The 15363-nt window shown below is 37.2% G+C and overlaps 1 protein-coding gene across 3 annotated transcripts in view; it reads left to right on the top strand.

Annotated features, from left to right (window-relative positions):
- Nucleotides 1–15363, top strand: part of GMDS (GDP-mannose 4,6-dehydratase) — a 410677-nt gene that overhangs the window by 140849 nt on the left and 254465 nt on the right. For all 3 annotated transcript variants that reach the window (XM_015618378.3, XM_019005675.2, XM_015618377.3), the window contains exon 5: nucleotides 14888–15080. In XM_015618378.3, the coding sequence (XP_015473864.1) occupies nucleotides 14888–15080 (193 nt within the window). The remainder of the gene's footprint in view (nucleotides 1–14887; nucleotides 15081–15363) is intronic.

The following is a 15363-nucleotide window of genomic DNA, read 5'->3' as shown; positions in this document are numbered from 1 at the left end:
AGGGAAGAAGAAAACAATAAATATTTGAAACAGACTTCTGACATGCAGCATATTATTTGCTTTACTGCGTGCTGAAGTGTCTTTACATACAATTTTACGAGCATACTAATTTTCCAGATACTTACTTTCATACAAAGACATTAATTGGATGGAATTGAATGGAACTTTGTGGGAAGCTATAAATTCAAAAGTGGTGGTGGTGGTTGTTAAATGTCAATGGGAACTAAAGTCTTGGGGCAGTGTTGGGGATTGCCTCCTAGGATCAGATTGCTGTGATTTTGGCATGGTATCTAATTCTATCTCATACCTGTCTATGGTAAGTTCCTGTGATGATACACTGCACAGTATTTGCTCTTGTTGTGCAGAGAGCCAATTGCATTTGTTCAGTAAAGGGAATCAAATATCTGTGCGTTCTCTCACCTCAGGAAGAAAATTAATTCTTTATTTCCTCTTTCTGCAGGATAATAATGCCCTGTAAATATATTACTAGGCTGACACATTGCTACACTTTACAAGCATTGTAGCTGTTCATAAATTTGGCAAGCTTGTAGCTTGCCAAAAAACCAAAAAAAACAAATGCCTCCAAATTTCCGTACAAAGATGTAAGTAGCTACCAGTTAGTTTGAGCTGGATATGTACTGGCCAAGTCTGTTTACCTGAATTTGAGGATTGTCTGTATGGCACCTATAGCTAAGAAGTCTAAGATGGTTTGATTCTCACATCTTTTTCTCAATAAAACACTTCCTAGCTTTATCCCTTTAATTTTTTAGAAAGTGTTCTGACTTTTACAAGATAATACAGAGATTATAGGACTTTACTGCTCTCTAATGATGTCTTCTAACACTAGAAATAGAAAAAGAAATTTGTAGGTGCATGCAGGTGGGATTGTCAAGCCATGTTACTGGTTTAGGGATAACACAATTTATTTGAATTTTCTGAGTAATAGTCTTTGCAGAATGAGGTTTAATCACATTTTGTTTGTTGTGTTTATTAATCCCATTACTGTATTAACTGCAATCTACTAACAAGTTTGGTTTATGCATATATGTGGAATTTTTTTATGCGTATTTGCTTTATTGGCTTTACCTGTTTTTTCTTTTTTCATACTGACATGGGATGTGATATCTCTTTACTCATGCTGTTAACTATCAAAAATCAAAAATTAAGGAATCTTAGCAGTTTGATTTTAAAGGGTTCGCTAATGTAAACTATCAATCTTTCATTTTTTACACTCAGAACTCTTTCCCTTTCTTTTTCCTCGCACCCAATAGAGGAGCAAAGGAGACAGTTCTTGAGGGTGTGGTTATCATGAGTTAATTGCAACCCTGAGGGATTTGAGACACTTGGGTGCATTTCATACCTTTTAGCTGTCCAAGGATGATATTTTCACACGAAGGCTCCACCCCACGGTATTTTACTTTTTATTGCATAAATCAGTCTGTGTGCCGAGGGATCATTTATCATTTCCCTAATATTCACCAGGGTACAAACTGTCCCAGTTCCATTCAACCTCCTTATTTCTCCCTCCTACTCCTGCTCAATAAAAAAAAAAAAAAAAAAGTTGGCAAGATGCTAAAATTATATAATGGCAGTTCTGTATTTAATGCAGAAATCATACATTATCATAAAAAACTTTCACCCTTGAGTACTCTTTGTACTTCTGAGAACATGATCTATGGCTGACTAGTGCACTTAGCAACGATGACTTCATTTAAATCTTTCAGTTTCTGAGAAAGGGATTACTGCCTAAAACCTAACCGGTATGAAAAATACATACTTTCAGATGCAACTGCAGTTAATATCAGCTTAAATTTTAGTGTGGAGGGAGTACTCTTGCAGGATGAGAGGTGTTAAAATCTATAGGAGTGGAAAGTGAAACTCTTGTTGAGGTTTTGCTTTCATGTTAAAGCTTTTTGTTTTTTTTCAATTATAGAATTTTTCATCACCATTCACTATTTACATTTTTCAGCCTTCCCATTCCAGCTTCTTTGGTATATTAGTGATAGAGGCTCAAAAATTAACTAATGTTTCCAAACTCCCATATGACACTTTAGAAATTTCCTCTGTTTCTCTGGCAAAAGGCAGCGCCAGTTTGTTTCTCCCAATGTTTTGTGATTCCTTGACAGAATTTTTTGTGTCCCAGGTAGGGATGCTCGAAGCCCCAGAGCAGCTTGGGGTCAGCCCACTGGAAATTAGCTAAAACTCCTACTGCAGCCACGAGATGTAGTGTTCTTAGCTGATATCAGGGTTGTGTGCAATCAGGGATCTTAACTTGCGGTATTTTTTCATCCGGCCGTACTTCACAGCTATTCAGCATGTTTCCCTCATGGGTAATCACTGCCTATAATGACCTGTGCAGAAGGGCTCTCTCAAGTGGCCTCTAGAAGCTCTAAAGATTTCCCCTTTTGTATGTGCATTTTGTGGGCAAGTTAGTATCATGACATCTTCTTTGGCTTAATACTATGTGATAAAACTTACAGACTGGACTTGATTTTTTTTTTTTCTTGCCTGATGGACAAGCTCTGGAAACACTATTTATTTTTTTTTGTTTGTTTCAATTAAATACTTGTGAATACTGGCCTGCTTGGAAGGACATGGAAACTGAGTATGCTGTTTTATAGAGGCTTGCAGGCATGTAGAGAAAACATGTTTGGAAGGGAAGACAGATTAAAAAAAATCCTGAGATAGATTTACATGACTCCTTCTACATTTATCTCTTCTTGAGATAAATGCACCCTGTTGGCATGTGCTTGTGATCTTGCCATTTCTTGACTGAGATATCCATGAGTCATTCAGAAAAGAAAAAGCATGATTGAAAAGTGCTAATTGAAATAAAATATTTGCATACAATAGAGATGTGGCATCTGCCTGAGCTATACATTCTTTTAAAACTAAAATGTAATTGTTCACAATTTTACAGACTTCACCTTATTTGTCAAATTTGATGTTTCCACTGATTGTGTCCAATGACTTGTTCAGTACATTTTAGCAACTTGGTCTTCCACAGTGGCTTTCTAACATGCCTCATCATGAGGCTGTCAAGTTCACTTTGAAAGCTGACAGAGCTTTTTATTCATTAGTCAAGTCTTACTCAAAGCTGCTCTGAGAGGGCCTTTTCTGGCACCTCAAGTGCCACCCTACCATACAGATGAAGAGAAGCACTGTATTGTAGAAGTCAGTATGGTCTTTTGTCACTTCTTGCACTGCTAGAGATGAAAGCTGTAGTGCTGTTTTCGGGCATAGTCAGGGGCAATAAAGAAGTAATGTGTTTTTTCTTAGGGGTGAGAGGGAAAACTCACAAACTTGTTGAGGTTTTGTGATTAGTTGACTACCACATTCCTTTTTCATGAATGGTTTACCTTAATTTTCAAGTGAAGAACAGCTGTTATTCCTAGTCCTTTTCTCTGTGTCAGAATATGAGAGGTAGGTGAAAACCAGGGCTGAGGCTAGGGCTGTGGGTTACAGGATACAAATCAGTTGCAATGTTCTGCTTTGATTTACGACCACCATGGCTCATGAGTGCCAAAGCTGTCTTTTAAAATTTATGCCTATACATTGTTTTCTAAGAGTTGTAGTGAAGAGGCTTTAGTGGTCCGTAATAAATGGAAGAATAAAATAGGGCAAAGGGAACACTAGCAGAAAAAATAACAGACTGATTTATTCTCTGAGAGTATCATCCTGCTTGTTCAATAAAGTTTAACCAGAGGGTCTCATCCCTTTAAGCTCTCTGCCCCTTGGCCTTTTCCTCCTTTCCTCCACATACCTGTTGAGACATGTTTTTTCAGATATCATCCCACAGGTTTCTTCCTAGCCAGCCACCCACATCCTTTTAAGACAGATGAGTTGATTAAGTAGAACATTTTATGTGGGGGATCACCTTGGAGTTCAGAGTGCTCACTGTCACACAGAAAACAGCCGTGTTCTCCCTGAAAAGATGCAACTGGAGAAGATATAAGGCTCGTGGTTTCAAAAGTACTGTAACCACATTAAAACCTGAGCACTAAATGTGGGAATAATAGGGTATTCCACTACAGTAGCTTCCTAGACAGGATGAGGAACTATCACAGTGCACTTTGAGGTATGTAATTACTACACTGAGTTTACTGAAAGCAGTTTCTACAGGTTTATTGCATCATTCACAACAAAGCTATCATCAGCTATTGTATTTGTGGATGCTATTAATATTTTAAAATTAATCATATGTAGTGCCTGTACATGCACTACAGGTAAGGGCATTAGTGCTCCTCTGCTACGGTTCACCCACTTTAGCATTTCAAGGGGTGTGTGTGGATTTTTTTGGTTTGTTGGTTGCAATTTTAATAAATTTGAAGGATTCAGTGGTTTTGTTTCAGGGCTAGTGTAAACCTCAGACTCTTTTATTTAGTTAGAGAATGTTTTTAAGTATCTTTAAGTAGCTGTTCCCAAGAACAAGTAAAAGGAAAAGAATGCTGCTGGGCTGTGGAATTGTTATCCTTTCTTTGAGTTAGATTTCAGAGTGAAATTTCACAGAAGATGACCTTATGCATTGGAAGAAAAGGCAATTATTTGCCCTGTTCAAAAAAGAAAACTGAAAAAAACAAACCCTGTTGACTTATTTCTTGGCATGCTGTTGCATGTTTATTCATTTTCCCAGTCATTCCTGATGAAGTGCTTGAGCAGGAACAGGGAAGGTGGCAGCTGTGGGAGCATGACTTTTGTCAGTACATACCTATCCATCCAAATTTGCACCATGCAATTAGCCATCCCTATTTAATTCTTAGTGCATATGCAGTAAAATTGAAAAAGAAAAGGCTTGGGTATTAATTGCATAGAAGTCTGAAGTATGCTGAAAGAATTCTAGCTAAAGAAAAATTGGGTTGTTTTTAACTGATTTATGGCAAACCAGAGAGTAGAACTAGGTCTGTAGAGATGTAGCACTAAAAAATGTTGGAAGTGATGGCAAATAATAGGAGAATATGGACTTGTTGAGGAAAGTGAGTGGACAAGAAATAGGACTGAAGTGATAGTGTTTATTTAGAAAATGTGCTTCTGTGGTACTTTTACTATTTTAAGAGTAAACTGCATGCACAAATGGGGCAGACCTCATTTGCCTTCTGAGATGGAGTACTTAGGCCTCTTTTGGCACACAGATGCAGGTGTTGGACTCCCCTCCCTGGGTACTTCGAGGCAGGGTTTGTTCCCTACATGGAATCACAGCATTGTTAAGGCTGGAAAAGACATCTAAGATTGAATCAAAGTGCTAACACTGCCATCTTCACTGCTAAAATGTGTCCCCAGACACCACATCTACACATTCTTTAAATGTGTGATTCCACTATTTCCCTGTTGTGCCCAAGACAAGAAGTCATCACTTTTTTCCGTGTGTATATGTGAATGTGTGTGTATGAACCTGCTTATTCATTTCCTCAAAAACTCATGTTCTCATTTCTCTGAGGTCCTGTTCTGAAAGCTCCTCCTCAAATGAAGCACCCCAAGCTGCCATGTGTGAGAGCTGAGGTGCCTCTCTGCCCTTAGGCTGTGATGATGATTTTTGAGTAGCTGACAATAAAAGAGAGTTAAGTTGCTTTATCTTTCATGGTTTAAGAGGTGCTTCCAGACACCATTACCTCAGCTCCACAGTGAAATGGTAACTTGTTTTCTTGCAGTGACTTGGCTGTGTCTTGGCACCTGTCAGGGCTCACATTCATGGGCAATCTATCTGATTTGGTTTATGGTCTCATTAATGAGTAATACATACAGACTGATGTGATTAATTTTTTTTTTGTTGGTGCATCCCTGTGAAGCAGGGAAGCTCCTTCAACCCTTAGTTAACTGTTAGGAAGCAGATAGCAATTCTTGTTGTTCAGAGGAGGAGAAGGTCCCTTTAATTTTACTAAATTAAAAATCAAATTTCCATAGAGTAAAAGGTAAAAGCCTTTGTTAATCATTATAGAAAGTGGGTTTTTTTAATAAAATATATGTCATTTCTCTATAGATGCTTCATTCAAAGTGAACACAGCTTGGTCAGAATCAATTAAAAGACTTTAACAGCAGTCAGTGTTTTTTTCCCATCTTTTTATCATGAGCTGTGCTGCATCAGTTACTAGTTGGATATAGCACAGAAAGCCATCCCAAAATAATGAAATTTTTTTATGAATAATGAAATAATGATGAGGGAAACAATTGATAATGTAGATAATGGGTGGATGTTGGGAAAAATTAACAAAAAATATTTTTTCTTTAAAAGAAAGTTTATGAATTTATAGCAAGTTTTCTCAAGTTTTCCAAAATCAGTTTAAGTGATTCTACAAAGGATCTGCATAGCTTCAGTACATTTTTTCCAGATTAAATGCCCTTAAGGAAAAAAGACCCTGATCCATAATAAAATATGTCAACTTCATCCATGAAATATTATTTTATTTTGTCATGAAGGGAGAAGTATTTTTGATACTTAAGAGGTATCTGAAAAGCTGAATTTTTAACTGCTTTTAAGCTTTCTTTAACAGTGCCATTTGGAATAAAGAATTGCAGTCTGGAAAGTAATCTTCAGTGATAATAAATGCTGAAAACACAACTTTTCTCTGGTTGAAAAGGCAGAGCTTCTGACAGGCCCCATAAACCTAGGGCCGTTTTACCTTATGCATTAGTAGGAGATAAAAGAGAGTCAGGCAAGGTCATCATTTGCAAAGTTTTGGGTTAATTTTAGCTCCTAGGCACTACAGAAGTTCTGTCAATATTTGAGAGAGTTCACTCTGTTAAGCTGTATTTTGCAGTCTTGTTGGCCAGGAAGGCAAACTGAGGAGAGTCTGTTGTTAACAGAGCTTTGCCATACTAGATTATTGCTTTATTCAATGTCTATCTAGCCACCCATTGAAAATCTGCCAAATCATAAAGCAGATAGATGGTGAAGATCTGGTTGCTCTTTTTAGGGTTTGTGGGGTTTTTTCTTTTTTTTTTTTTTTCTTGTGATGATGTTTTTATCACTACTGTGAAAAGCATCTTTCAAAGTATTTTGGAATCATCAGGGAAGCAAGGATGAAAGTTTTCTTAAAAGCTTCAGAAGTATATATATATATATATAGAGTATAGTTGTCATGTTAGAATTTTAAATGTTTCAATGCATGTTTCAAATTAATGTCTTTATATGTGAAAGTGAGTAAGAATGGTGCTAGTTCTTTGGAAGTGACTGCATACCCTGTGTGGATGTTATTCATAGCTCTCTATTCCCCTGATACACATAAAGCAAAATGAATTGGCTATCTTTTTACATCTCCCTTTGAATGTTCTCTAGTGACTCTGCAAGTTGCCCCTTTTTGTCTTTCTATTAAATAGCATTTAAAGCTTCTGGCACAGCTGGACTTCAGTATGTAAGACAGCTTTTAGGGTATTACAATGTCATCAGCTATTGAAGCTACAATACTTGAAACATCAAAACCCATCCTGACTTCTCTGCATATGGCATGTGCATAAAAGTTTGGGTACATATGTATATTGTTGAAGCTATCCCTGAACAAAATCACACTGACAATGAATAAAGAGTCAATGCTGCTTTTTTTAAAGCTTCTTTTCTAATCTCTGTAATTTGAAACTGAAGACTTAGAACAGTGGGTCAGAGATTGTTCTGCAAGATAAATCCCTTGCATCACATAACCCTGACAACTCCCCAGTTCCATCAAATTAATAACAAATGGATGAGAAGATAAGCAAAACTAATGGGGAGGTTACATTTTTGTGACAAAGGTTTATGGCCATACTGAATCTCATGTACAGTGATATCCCTCCTCCTTTTCCTCCTCCGCTTTGGTATTTTTTTACTATCAGATCTGAGCATTCCTCTATCTGAAGCTCTTCTGTGGAGGAGATTTGATGAATAGCAAGCTAAACTGCATGTCTCCAGAAAGCTGCTGTGAATAATTCTCTACTTTTCTAGTAGAAATCACTGATTTTTTACAAGACCAGGCCTCATTCTTGCACACTGTACATCCACTTTCTGCTCCTTGGATGCTGCTACATGTTTGAAGATTGAAACACACGCTGCTGTAATCCCATCTCCCTCTCTTTGTAAACTGTGCAATGATGGAGTTTGTAATGACTGAATGTCATCTGGACTGGCTCTTTTCACAAAGCAGAACCAGCTTACAGCAGGTGACTCAGGGTGATGTCTAACTGAGTTTTCAGTATCTCCAAGGGTGGGGATGCTATGGATGAAGATGCCAAAGTCTCTCTGCACAGCCTGTTTCAGTGTGAGACCACCCGTGTTGTGAACTCTTTTTTTCCTAATAGCTAACTGTAATTTCACATGTTCCAATTTGTGTCTATTGCTTCTTGACCTGTCTCTGGGCAACTCCCTTTTAATCCAGTCTGTTAAATTCTCTTGATTCATTACAGTAGATTGGTAATGAGCAGAAGAGTAAACAATTTGCAAATTACTTTTATTGGAGATCTGGTCCAAACACACCTTTGAATCCAATGGTCAACACAACTGTACAAGATGTAGGAGACTGTTTTATTAAAATGGAGAACAGGTATTCCAGTTGAAGGATTGTTGCATCAACATTTTGAAAAGAATAGGGAGCTGGTACTTCTACAGCTCTTAGCTCTTTGCCTCTTTGGAGGCAAAGGTGAACATGATGACCTTGAGAGTTCAATTTACAGCTGTACCTGCAGTTTGCCAGGGAGGAATCACTTGCTAAAGAAACTGAATAATAAATCCAGCCATCAACCCCTACCTATAGGGGGCCAGATAAATATGAAACTTTACCTACTTTTGGAGTATTTCTCCATGCTTATTCTCTGGTTTGGGTTGATTTTATTTTTTCTCTTTTCCACCCAACAAAAAGCAAGTAGCAGTTTTTTCCCCTAAGAGGGAAAAATTAATAAAGCCAAATTATTTCTCTTTAAAGATTATTTCAGTAGGTTTGCATCAAGAACTTGAAATTAATCTGGAGGAGAGTTGTAAGGAAGACTTACCCAAGACAAGCCATGAGAAATTACTGTATGAACATACACTGTGGAATATGTTAGGGAGTCACTTGATCCTGATCATTGAGTACTTCAGCTGAACAAAGGAAAGTTTTTCTAGAACTTGAAGATCATCAAGGATCATTTCAAATCCTCAAACAGCAAAAAGGTTATTTTTGTGCTTTGGTTTGTGCCTCCACAGTTGAAGGTGAAGGTGAAATGCTGGCTCACTGATGCTAAAGCCAAACTTTTTACCAAGAAATCTCTCCAGTCACACAGCCTGCAGCACACAGTGGGACAGAGCCACAGAGAAATTCCACCATAGGACCAAAATGTAAACACTGGTAGAGAAGTAGAATAAGCACTGGTTTTATCGACTGCACTGCTTATTCCTTTGGACCACAAATAACTTGAAAATCCACGTTACCCAGGCTGTCTCACTGCAGCAATATTGTGAATGTTTTAGGGTAACATAAATTTTAGAAAACAGTGTTGACTTCTGCTTCCACTTACAGAATCTTTTCCTTGCTTATTCTCCACTTGTAATCATATTGTCCAAATACTCTAATTTTATGCAGATCACTTTATTTTTTTTCTATCTTGATAATGAGAGAACAGGGAAATAAATAGGAAAGAAAATCTACAAAAGGCATGTTCATTTAATCTGGAATTTCAGTTACTTGTTTTTTAGTCTGTTTCTGTTTAGCTAAGAAATTGAATAGGGCTTTAAGATATCAAGAGTATTGCTTAGTAATAAGCAGTTCAGGACTATTGAATTGGACTATCTTTTTCTGTATAGCAAAGTCTGTAATTATTCTATTTCTATTGGGTGAGAGGACAAGCATTCAATGAGTTAAGAGGTTGAGGGGGGAAGAGGAATTCTCACATTCTCTTAGAAGCTTACCTGTCATTTTCTTTCCCATCCTCTTAACACAGCTCATGTCCCCTGGATTCTTTATATTTCCTAAAATCCTTAAGACTTTTTTTCAGTATGTAAGGACTTTACTTGGCCCAATGTGTATTAGATTTAGCAACTGGACTCTTATGCTTTACATGCCTGTTCCTAGGATTGAGCAGCTTGTTTACTGAGATGATGTAAGTGATCCCAGTGGTTTTTATTGGCAGTGGAAGACACACTGAATATTCAAAGCAAACAGAATTGATTTTAAAGAATTCAAAAAAGTAACCACTGTGAAACTTGTGAGACTTGAAACATTTCTGAGCGGTTTTTCTGCTTTGTGATTTGCTTTTCTGGTGTAAACCTTTTTTAATGGCCTGATGCATATATCTTCTTTGCTAAACCTAAAGAATCTACCATAGTTTTTTTCAAAAGAGCAAAATTGGTTTTATAGTTATGTTAGTCACCTCTCCTTTTACAGTTAAAGAATAATAATTTAAATTTACATTATCCTGTTTCCTCCTGGGGCTTCACATAGGCTTCCCTCTAATAATACCAGCCTTCCAGAAATCCCATCATCTGAAACTGAGAAGACTATAAAGAAGAGATTAAATTTCAAATCATTATTTATATTCCTTACATAGAACATTGAAGCATGTTCTGATAGCATATGCTTTTTTTTTTTTGATTGAAAACTAATAATTAATATGATCACAGTTTGTTTGTGGGATTCTTCTGAATGACAAAGCGGAGATGAAGAGTCCCACAAAGCCAAAACTATGTGTGCACTAAATTGATAGCTTTCAGAGTATCACCATTGCTCACTACAACACATTGGTCAAAAGCAAATATTATGGAGTCCACAGTCTTGTATAGAGTTTTTATAGATGTGATAGGAATGTGGTCTTGTGGAGGGTAAGACTCATATGTTTTCATTTAGATAATTTCTGGTAAGCTTTTAAATCTTGTTGAAGACCTTGCTAAGCTTGGTTTCGAATGATCAGTTGGGAAACATTTAAAGCATTGCTCTATTAAAATAGTATCTGTTTTAGAGATTGAATTTGGCAATTATAAAGAGAAATAAATGTGAGGGGGGAATGCAAGAGTTCAAAAAGGTAGAAATCAGTTTGTAAAACTCATTCTGATTGTAGCCACATGAAAGAGGAGACATAATGTGGTAGTGTATTCACATTGCGTCCTGTGCTTGCAGAAATGTCATAACTAATGAAACTATGCTTTTTTTTTTCATGAAAAATTTATCATCCTATGGTAAGCCTTGCTGTGGAAATTTTTTTCTTGACTAAGAATGTATTTGAGATGTACTATGTTAGAGATAAATCCAGCAAAGAAGATACTCAGTATGTAAAATTTCCATGTACATAAGGAGTCCGTTTGCTTTTTAGTATTCTTTGAGGAAATTTTGCAGGGTGTTCAGAACCTGATAACCTGGAACTTGAACTTTTGTCAAGTGTCTCCTTATTTTTCTTTGTCCTCTTGTAATGACACACTTATCGCTACCCAGTAAATGGAATAAATAGATATATCTGAAAATATACTTCTATAGTCTTTCCAGAGATCAATAATGACAACTACAAAAGCATTGTATCCCCATTGTAATGGGAAGAATGGCAAGTGAGTGCCAAGGTCACTCAGACTTGTATGTTCCAAAAATTACAATTTTTGTTTTGTTGCTATGTCATAATTTCACTTGGCACAAAATTCTGTCCAAAGAGGCCAAAGTATTGGATCCATTATTTCAATACTCTTTGAGAAAACTTTGATTTTAAGTTTCTGCCAGGTAAAGAAGTTTCTTTTTCTTAGTCTAGTCCTTACACGAATTCCATGCTTCCTTCAAAACAAGTTGTAGTTACAGGTCTTGCTTTGTGCAGTTGAGAGTAAGAGATAGTTTTGGATTTTTGGGTAAAGAATGGAGCATCTGTCTTATGTGGCTCACTTAAAATTGAGTGTGTGAGAATAGTTTCTCTAAAACATGATCAAGAGCATCTCTGCTGTGTTTCCTGCTCTGACTCACTGCTGTCTTAATTGGTGTAGAGGAAGACAATCTTCCTAATTCAGGTATTTAAGAAAGTTGTCATAAATTAGGCAGTTTGAAAACTCTCATATGTAAGTATTAGCTAAGCTCTTTTTTCCCATTGGATAATTGTTTAATCTTTCATAAAGTATGACTTGGTTTTAGCCTTTATGTAACTGCCATTACAATAATATCCATAGTTTTTACTCTTTCAGGTAGTCCCACTGAGCTCAGTAAAGATTATTTGTAAGAATAACGTCTATTGAACTTGGTTCTGTATTTGGTTTCTATAACTCAGTCCTTTTTTGTGTGTTATGCATGGATGTTTTTTTTTTCTCTTGAACATCCCTCTTAATAAAACCACTACTTTTTTTTTGCTTTTTTTATTTTTTTTTTATTATTTTTTTTTTGGCTTCGGTCTTTCTGCTAGTCTTGCACTAGGAAAGGGGAATTACGTTGTAAGGGATAAGTTATCACCTTTTCCTGCTCTTTCCTGATTTATTTATAACTACTTATTTAATCTAGTATTTCATAAAACCTTTTTCATAAATCTTTCATAAAACCAAATTTTTAACTTTGAATTAGAATCAAATTAAAATTTGGGTTCCTTTTAATCTGTATTTGCAATGTTACTGCCCCTAGCTTTCACAGAGTCTCTTAACAGTCCAGAATTTTTGGTGTTGGATCTTTTAATGGATAAAACCATTTTTCAAATTTTCCTGAATGACATTTTTTTCTAACCTGCACTCCAAAATGAAATGTATTTAGTGGTCTGAGTCCTGACCCTGGTGAACAGCAGTCTGCATTACAAAACAGACACAGAACTGGTGGTTTCTGCTTGGGGACACTCAGACCCAGTCAGCGTGGGGCACAATTACCTCACACCCCAGGGAGCATATTCTGAAGGTGAAGACTGAGGTCATTCATCAGGCAATAGGGAAAACCATCTCTTGTGAAACTGGTCTCTACACCAGCCAGAGAGAACATTTCCCAGTGCTGTGGCCTCATGGTTCTCTCTGGTTAAGAGGTTTTATAATCCGGGATCTCCTAGACTGCCTCAGTTACATGTGCCATTTACTTTGTAGTAGAATATGGAAGCAGTGATTTGCATTTCAGGTTGATGTTTTTAGCAGGTAATTTTTGGAAACAGTACCTTTATATAGGTAAATTCCTGATTCTGCTACAGTTATTATGTGTTTTGCCTTTTATTGGAGAGCTGGAGCAATTAATACACCAATTTATGTTCATTAGTACATTACTGACTGTAACATCTACTCATTAAGATGCTTTCCTAAGAGTTATGTTGACACTGAAGTTGAGGGACTTTAAGTGGCTGTCATCTTTGTGCCAAATGGATTAAAACAAAAAATGCACAGCCCTTCTTGGTAGATCACTGCTCAGTTTCAGTTGGGTCATACTAGGTTAATAGGACAAAATATCAGGTTTCTTTTTATGGCTTTTTTTCTCTTTGGATTTAAAAAAAGAAAAAGTAAGGTTTGGTTTTGTTCATATCTTTACCTACTTCTCAAAACTGTGTGTGAACCTTTTTATTTTGGAGCACAGTAACACAATTTAGATAACCTCATGCCTGTATTAAATTAACCATAAGTGAAAATTCAAATTAATCAAATTATTTTTTTTCCATCTGCTGTGTAAATAAGCCTTAAACCTCCAGTGGTTACTTAATAGGGGAAGTGGCTTAACAGGAGGAATGAATACAGGGCTATCAGTCTGAATCAGCCAGAGGGGACATAGGCAGAATAATTATTTGGGTCAGGGCCATGAAGGAGACTGCTCTAAAAGCCCATTCCCCTTTATTTTTTATAACATTGGAAGTAGAAACAGGGAAGTTTTTTTCAAAAGCTGGCATAAGCAAAATCCCTGGGTTGGAGACAGGATGTAGAAGGAAGGAGGAACATGCTTCTGGGATGGGCAGTGGTGGGAAAAAAAATTCTTGAGAGTCCAGGAACTTTGTTGGAACCTCCAAAAAACCAGCCTGTACTGGCACCAAAAAAGTGAGCTCCCTTCTGAGCATGTTTTCTCCTGTCTGCAGATTGGGATGGTCACAACACACCTCTTACCTTCAGCTTACTTTTTCCAGGTTGTTTTTTGGGGGTTTTTTTTGTTGTTGTTTTCTTTGTTGGTTTTTTTTTTTGGTTTGGTGTGGGTTTTTTTGTTCTGTAACTGCAAAGAAAAGAATGAATGTATTTTTGAAACACTCTGAAAGCTTTGACTTGAGCACTGATGGTGGCACAGGCCACAAAGACAAGCTCATCGTGAAGATAATTACAAATATTGGAGTGAGGAGAGAAAAAGGAATCTTGGCCCACCAGTGGGCTTGAGTTTATTGTCATACTTTGAGGAATATGTCAGCTGGGGATGTCAGGTTTTTTTTGCATACTTCCACCCTTTGCCGTCACATTTCATGATCTCTCTAATCTCTGTGCAAAAGCCACAGCTCTGGTACACCTTGGTCAGGCAGTGTTGGGAATCTCATTTGATAGCAGGTATTTCTACTCTTCTCTGAACTTTGATGTCTGTTTAAATTGAAAAACCTTGGGCCTTGTTTAAAGTTTTTGAGGGAAGGGTACGGTTTATACATGTTGGTGCTGTCATGCTCTCTGTCCTATTACTTTTTAAAAATATATTTTGGGCGATTATAACCAAATTCAAGTGTGTCAAAGATATTAAGCCCAAGAGAGTGCTGTGGAAATTGGCAGCCGTGGAGATGAGAGAGTGCCTGATAACGTTCCCACCATGAGGGGGCTTATCCCTTACTTCACGTGGGAAAATAATCCCGGGGAACACCAGTCATTTGGTTTGGCTATTTATGGAGCTACTTATTTATTCTTAGAAATCCTTTGAGGATACTTTTGTAAACTGAAGATATACTTTGTACAAAAGCGTCTAGATGGTCTGTGGCAAGTGATGTATTGCTTTGGTTGGCTGTACATGATTTTGGCGTGTTCTGGTGCCCTAGTAAAATTGATGGGTTTTTATTTCTTTCTCTCCCCAAGATTTCTTTTGATCTAGCAGAATATACTGCTGACGTTGACGGGGTTGGCACTTTACGGCTCCTAGATGCTATTAAGACCTGTGGCCTTATCAACTCTGTGAAGTTTTACCAAGCCTCCACCAGTGAACTTTTTGGAAAAGTGCAAGAAATCCCGCAAAAAGAGACCACCCCTTTTTACCCAAGATCGCCTTACGGTGAGGAGCACCAATGGTGTGTGTGTGTGTAGTGTCTGTCTGTCTGTCTGTTCTCCCTGCTCATGTCTCAGGGCTGAAGTCATTTGGGTGTGAGATTAGAATGATGATAGAGCTGAAATGACTAGACATGTCAAGAGGCATACCTTTATGAATTACTATATAAAAAGTATTTTCTGCCATTGCCTGGGGGTTGGAAATTAGCATCTCACTTCACAAGACCTTGTTCATTCAGCTCAGAGATGAACAGCTCTTGAAGAAAGGGGGGTAGGGTGACTCTTCCTTC

This window comes from Parus major, chromosome 2 (genome assembly GCF_001522545.3).
Source record: "Parus major isolate Abel chromosome 2, Parus_major1.1, whole genome shotgun sequence".
Taxonomy (NCBI): domain Eukaryota; kingdom Metazoa; phylum Chordata; class Aves; order Passeriformes; family Paridae; genus Parus; species Parus major.
Note: the sequence above shows the minus strand (reverse complement) of the source record. Positions and strands in the feature narration are given on the sequence as shown.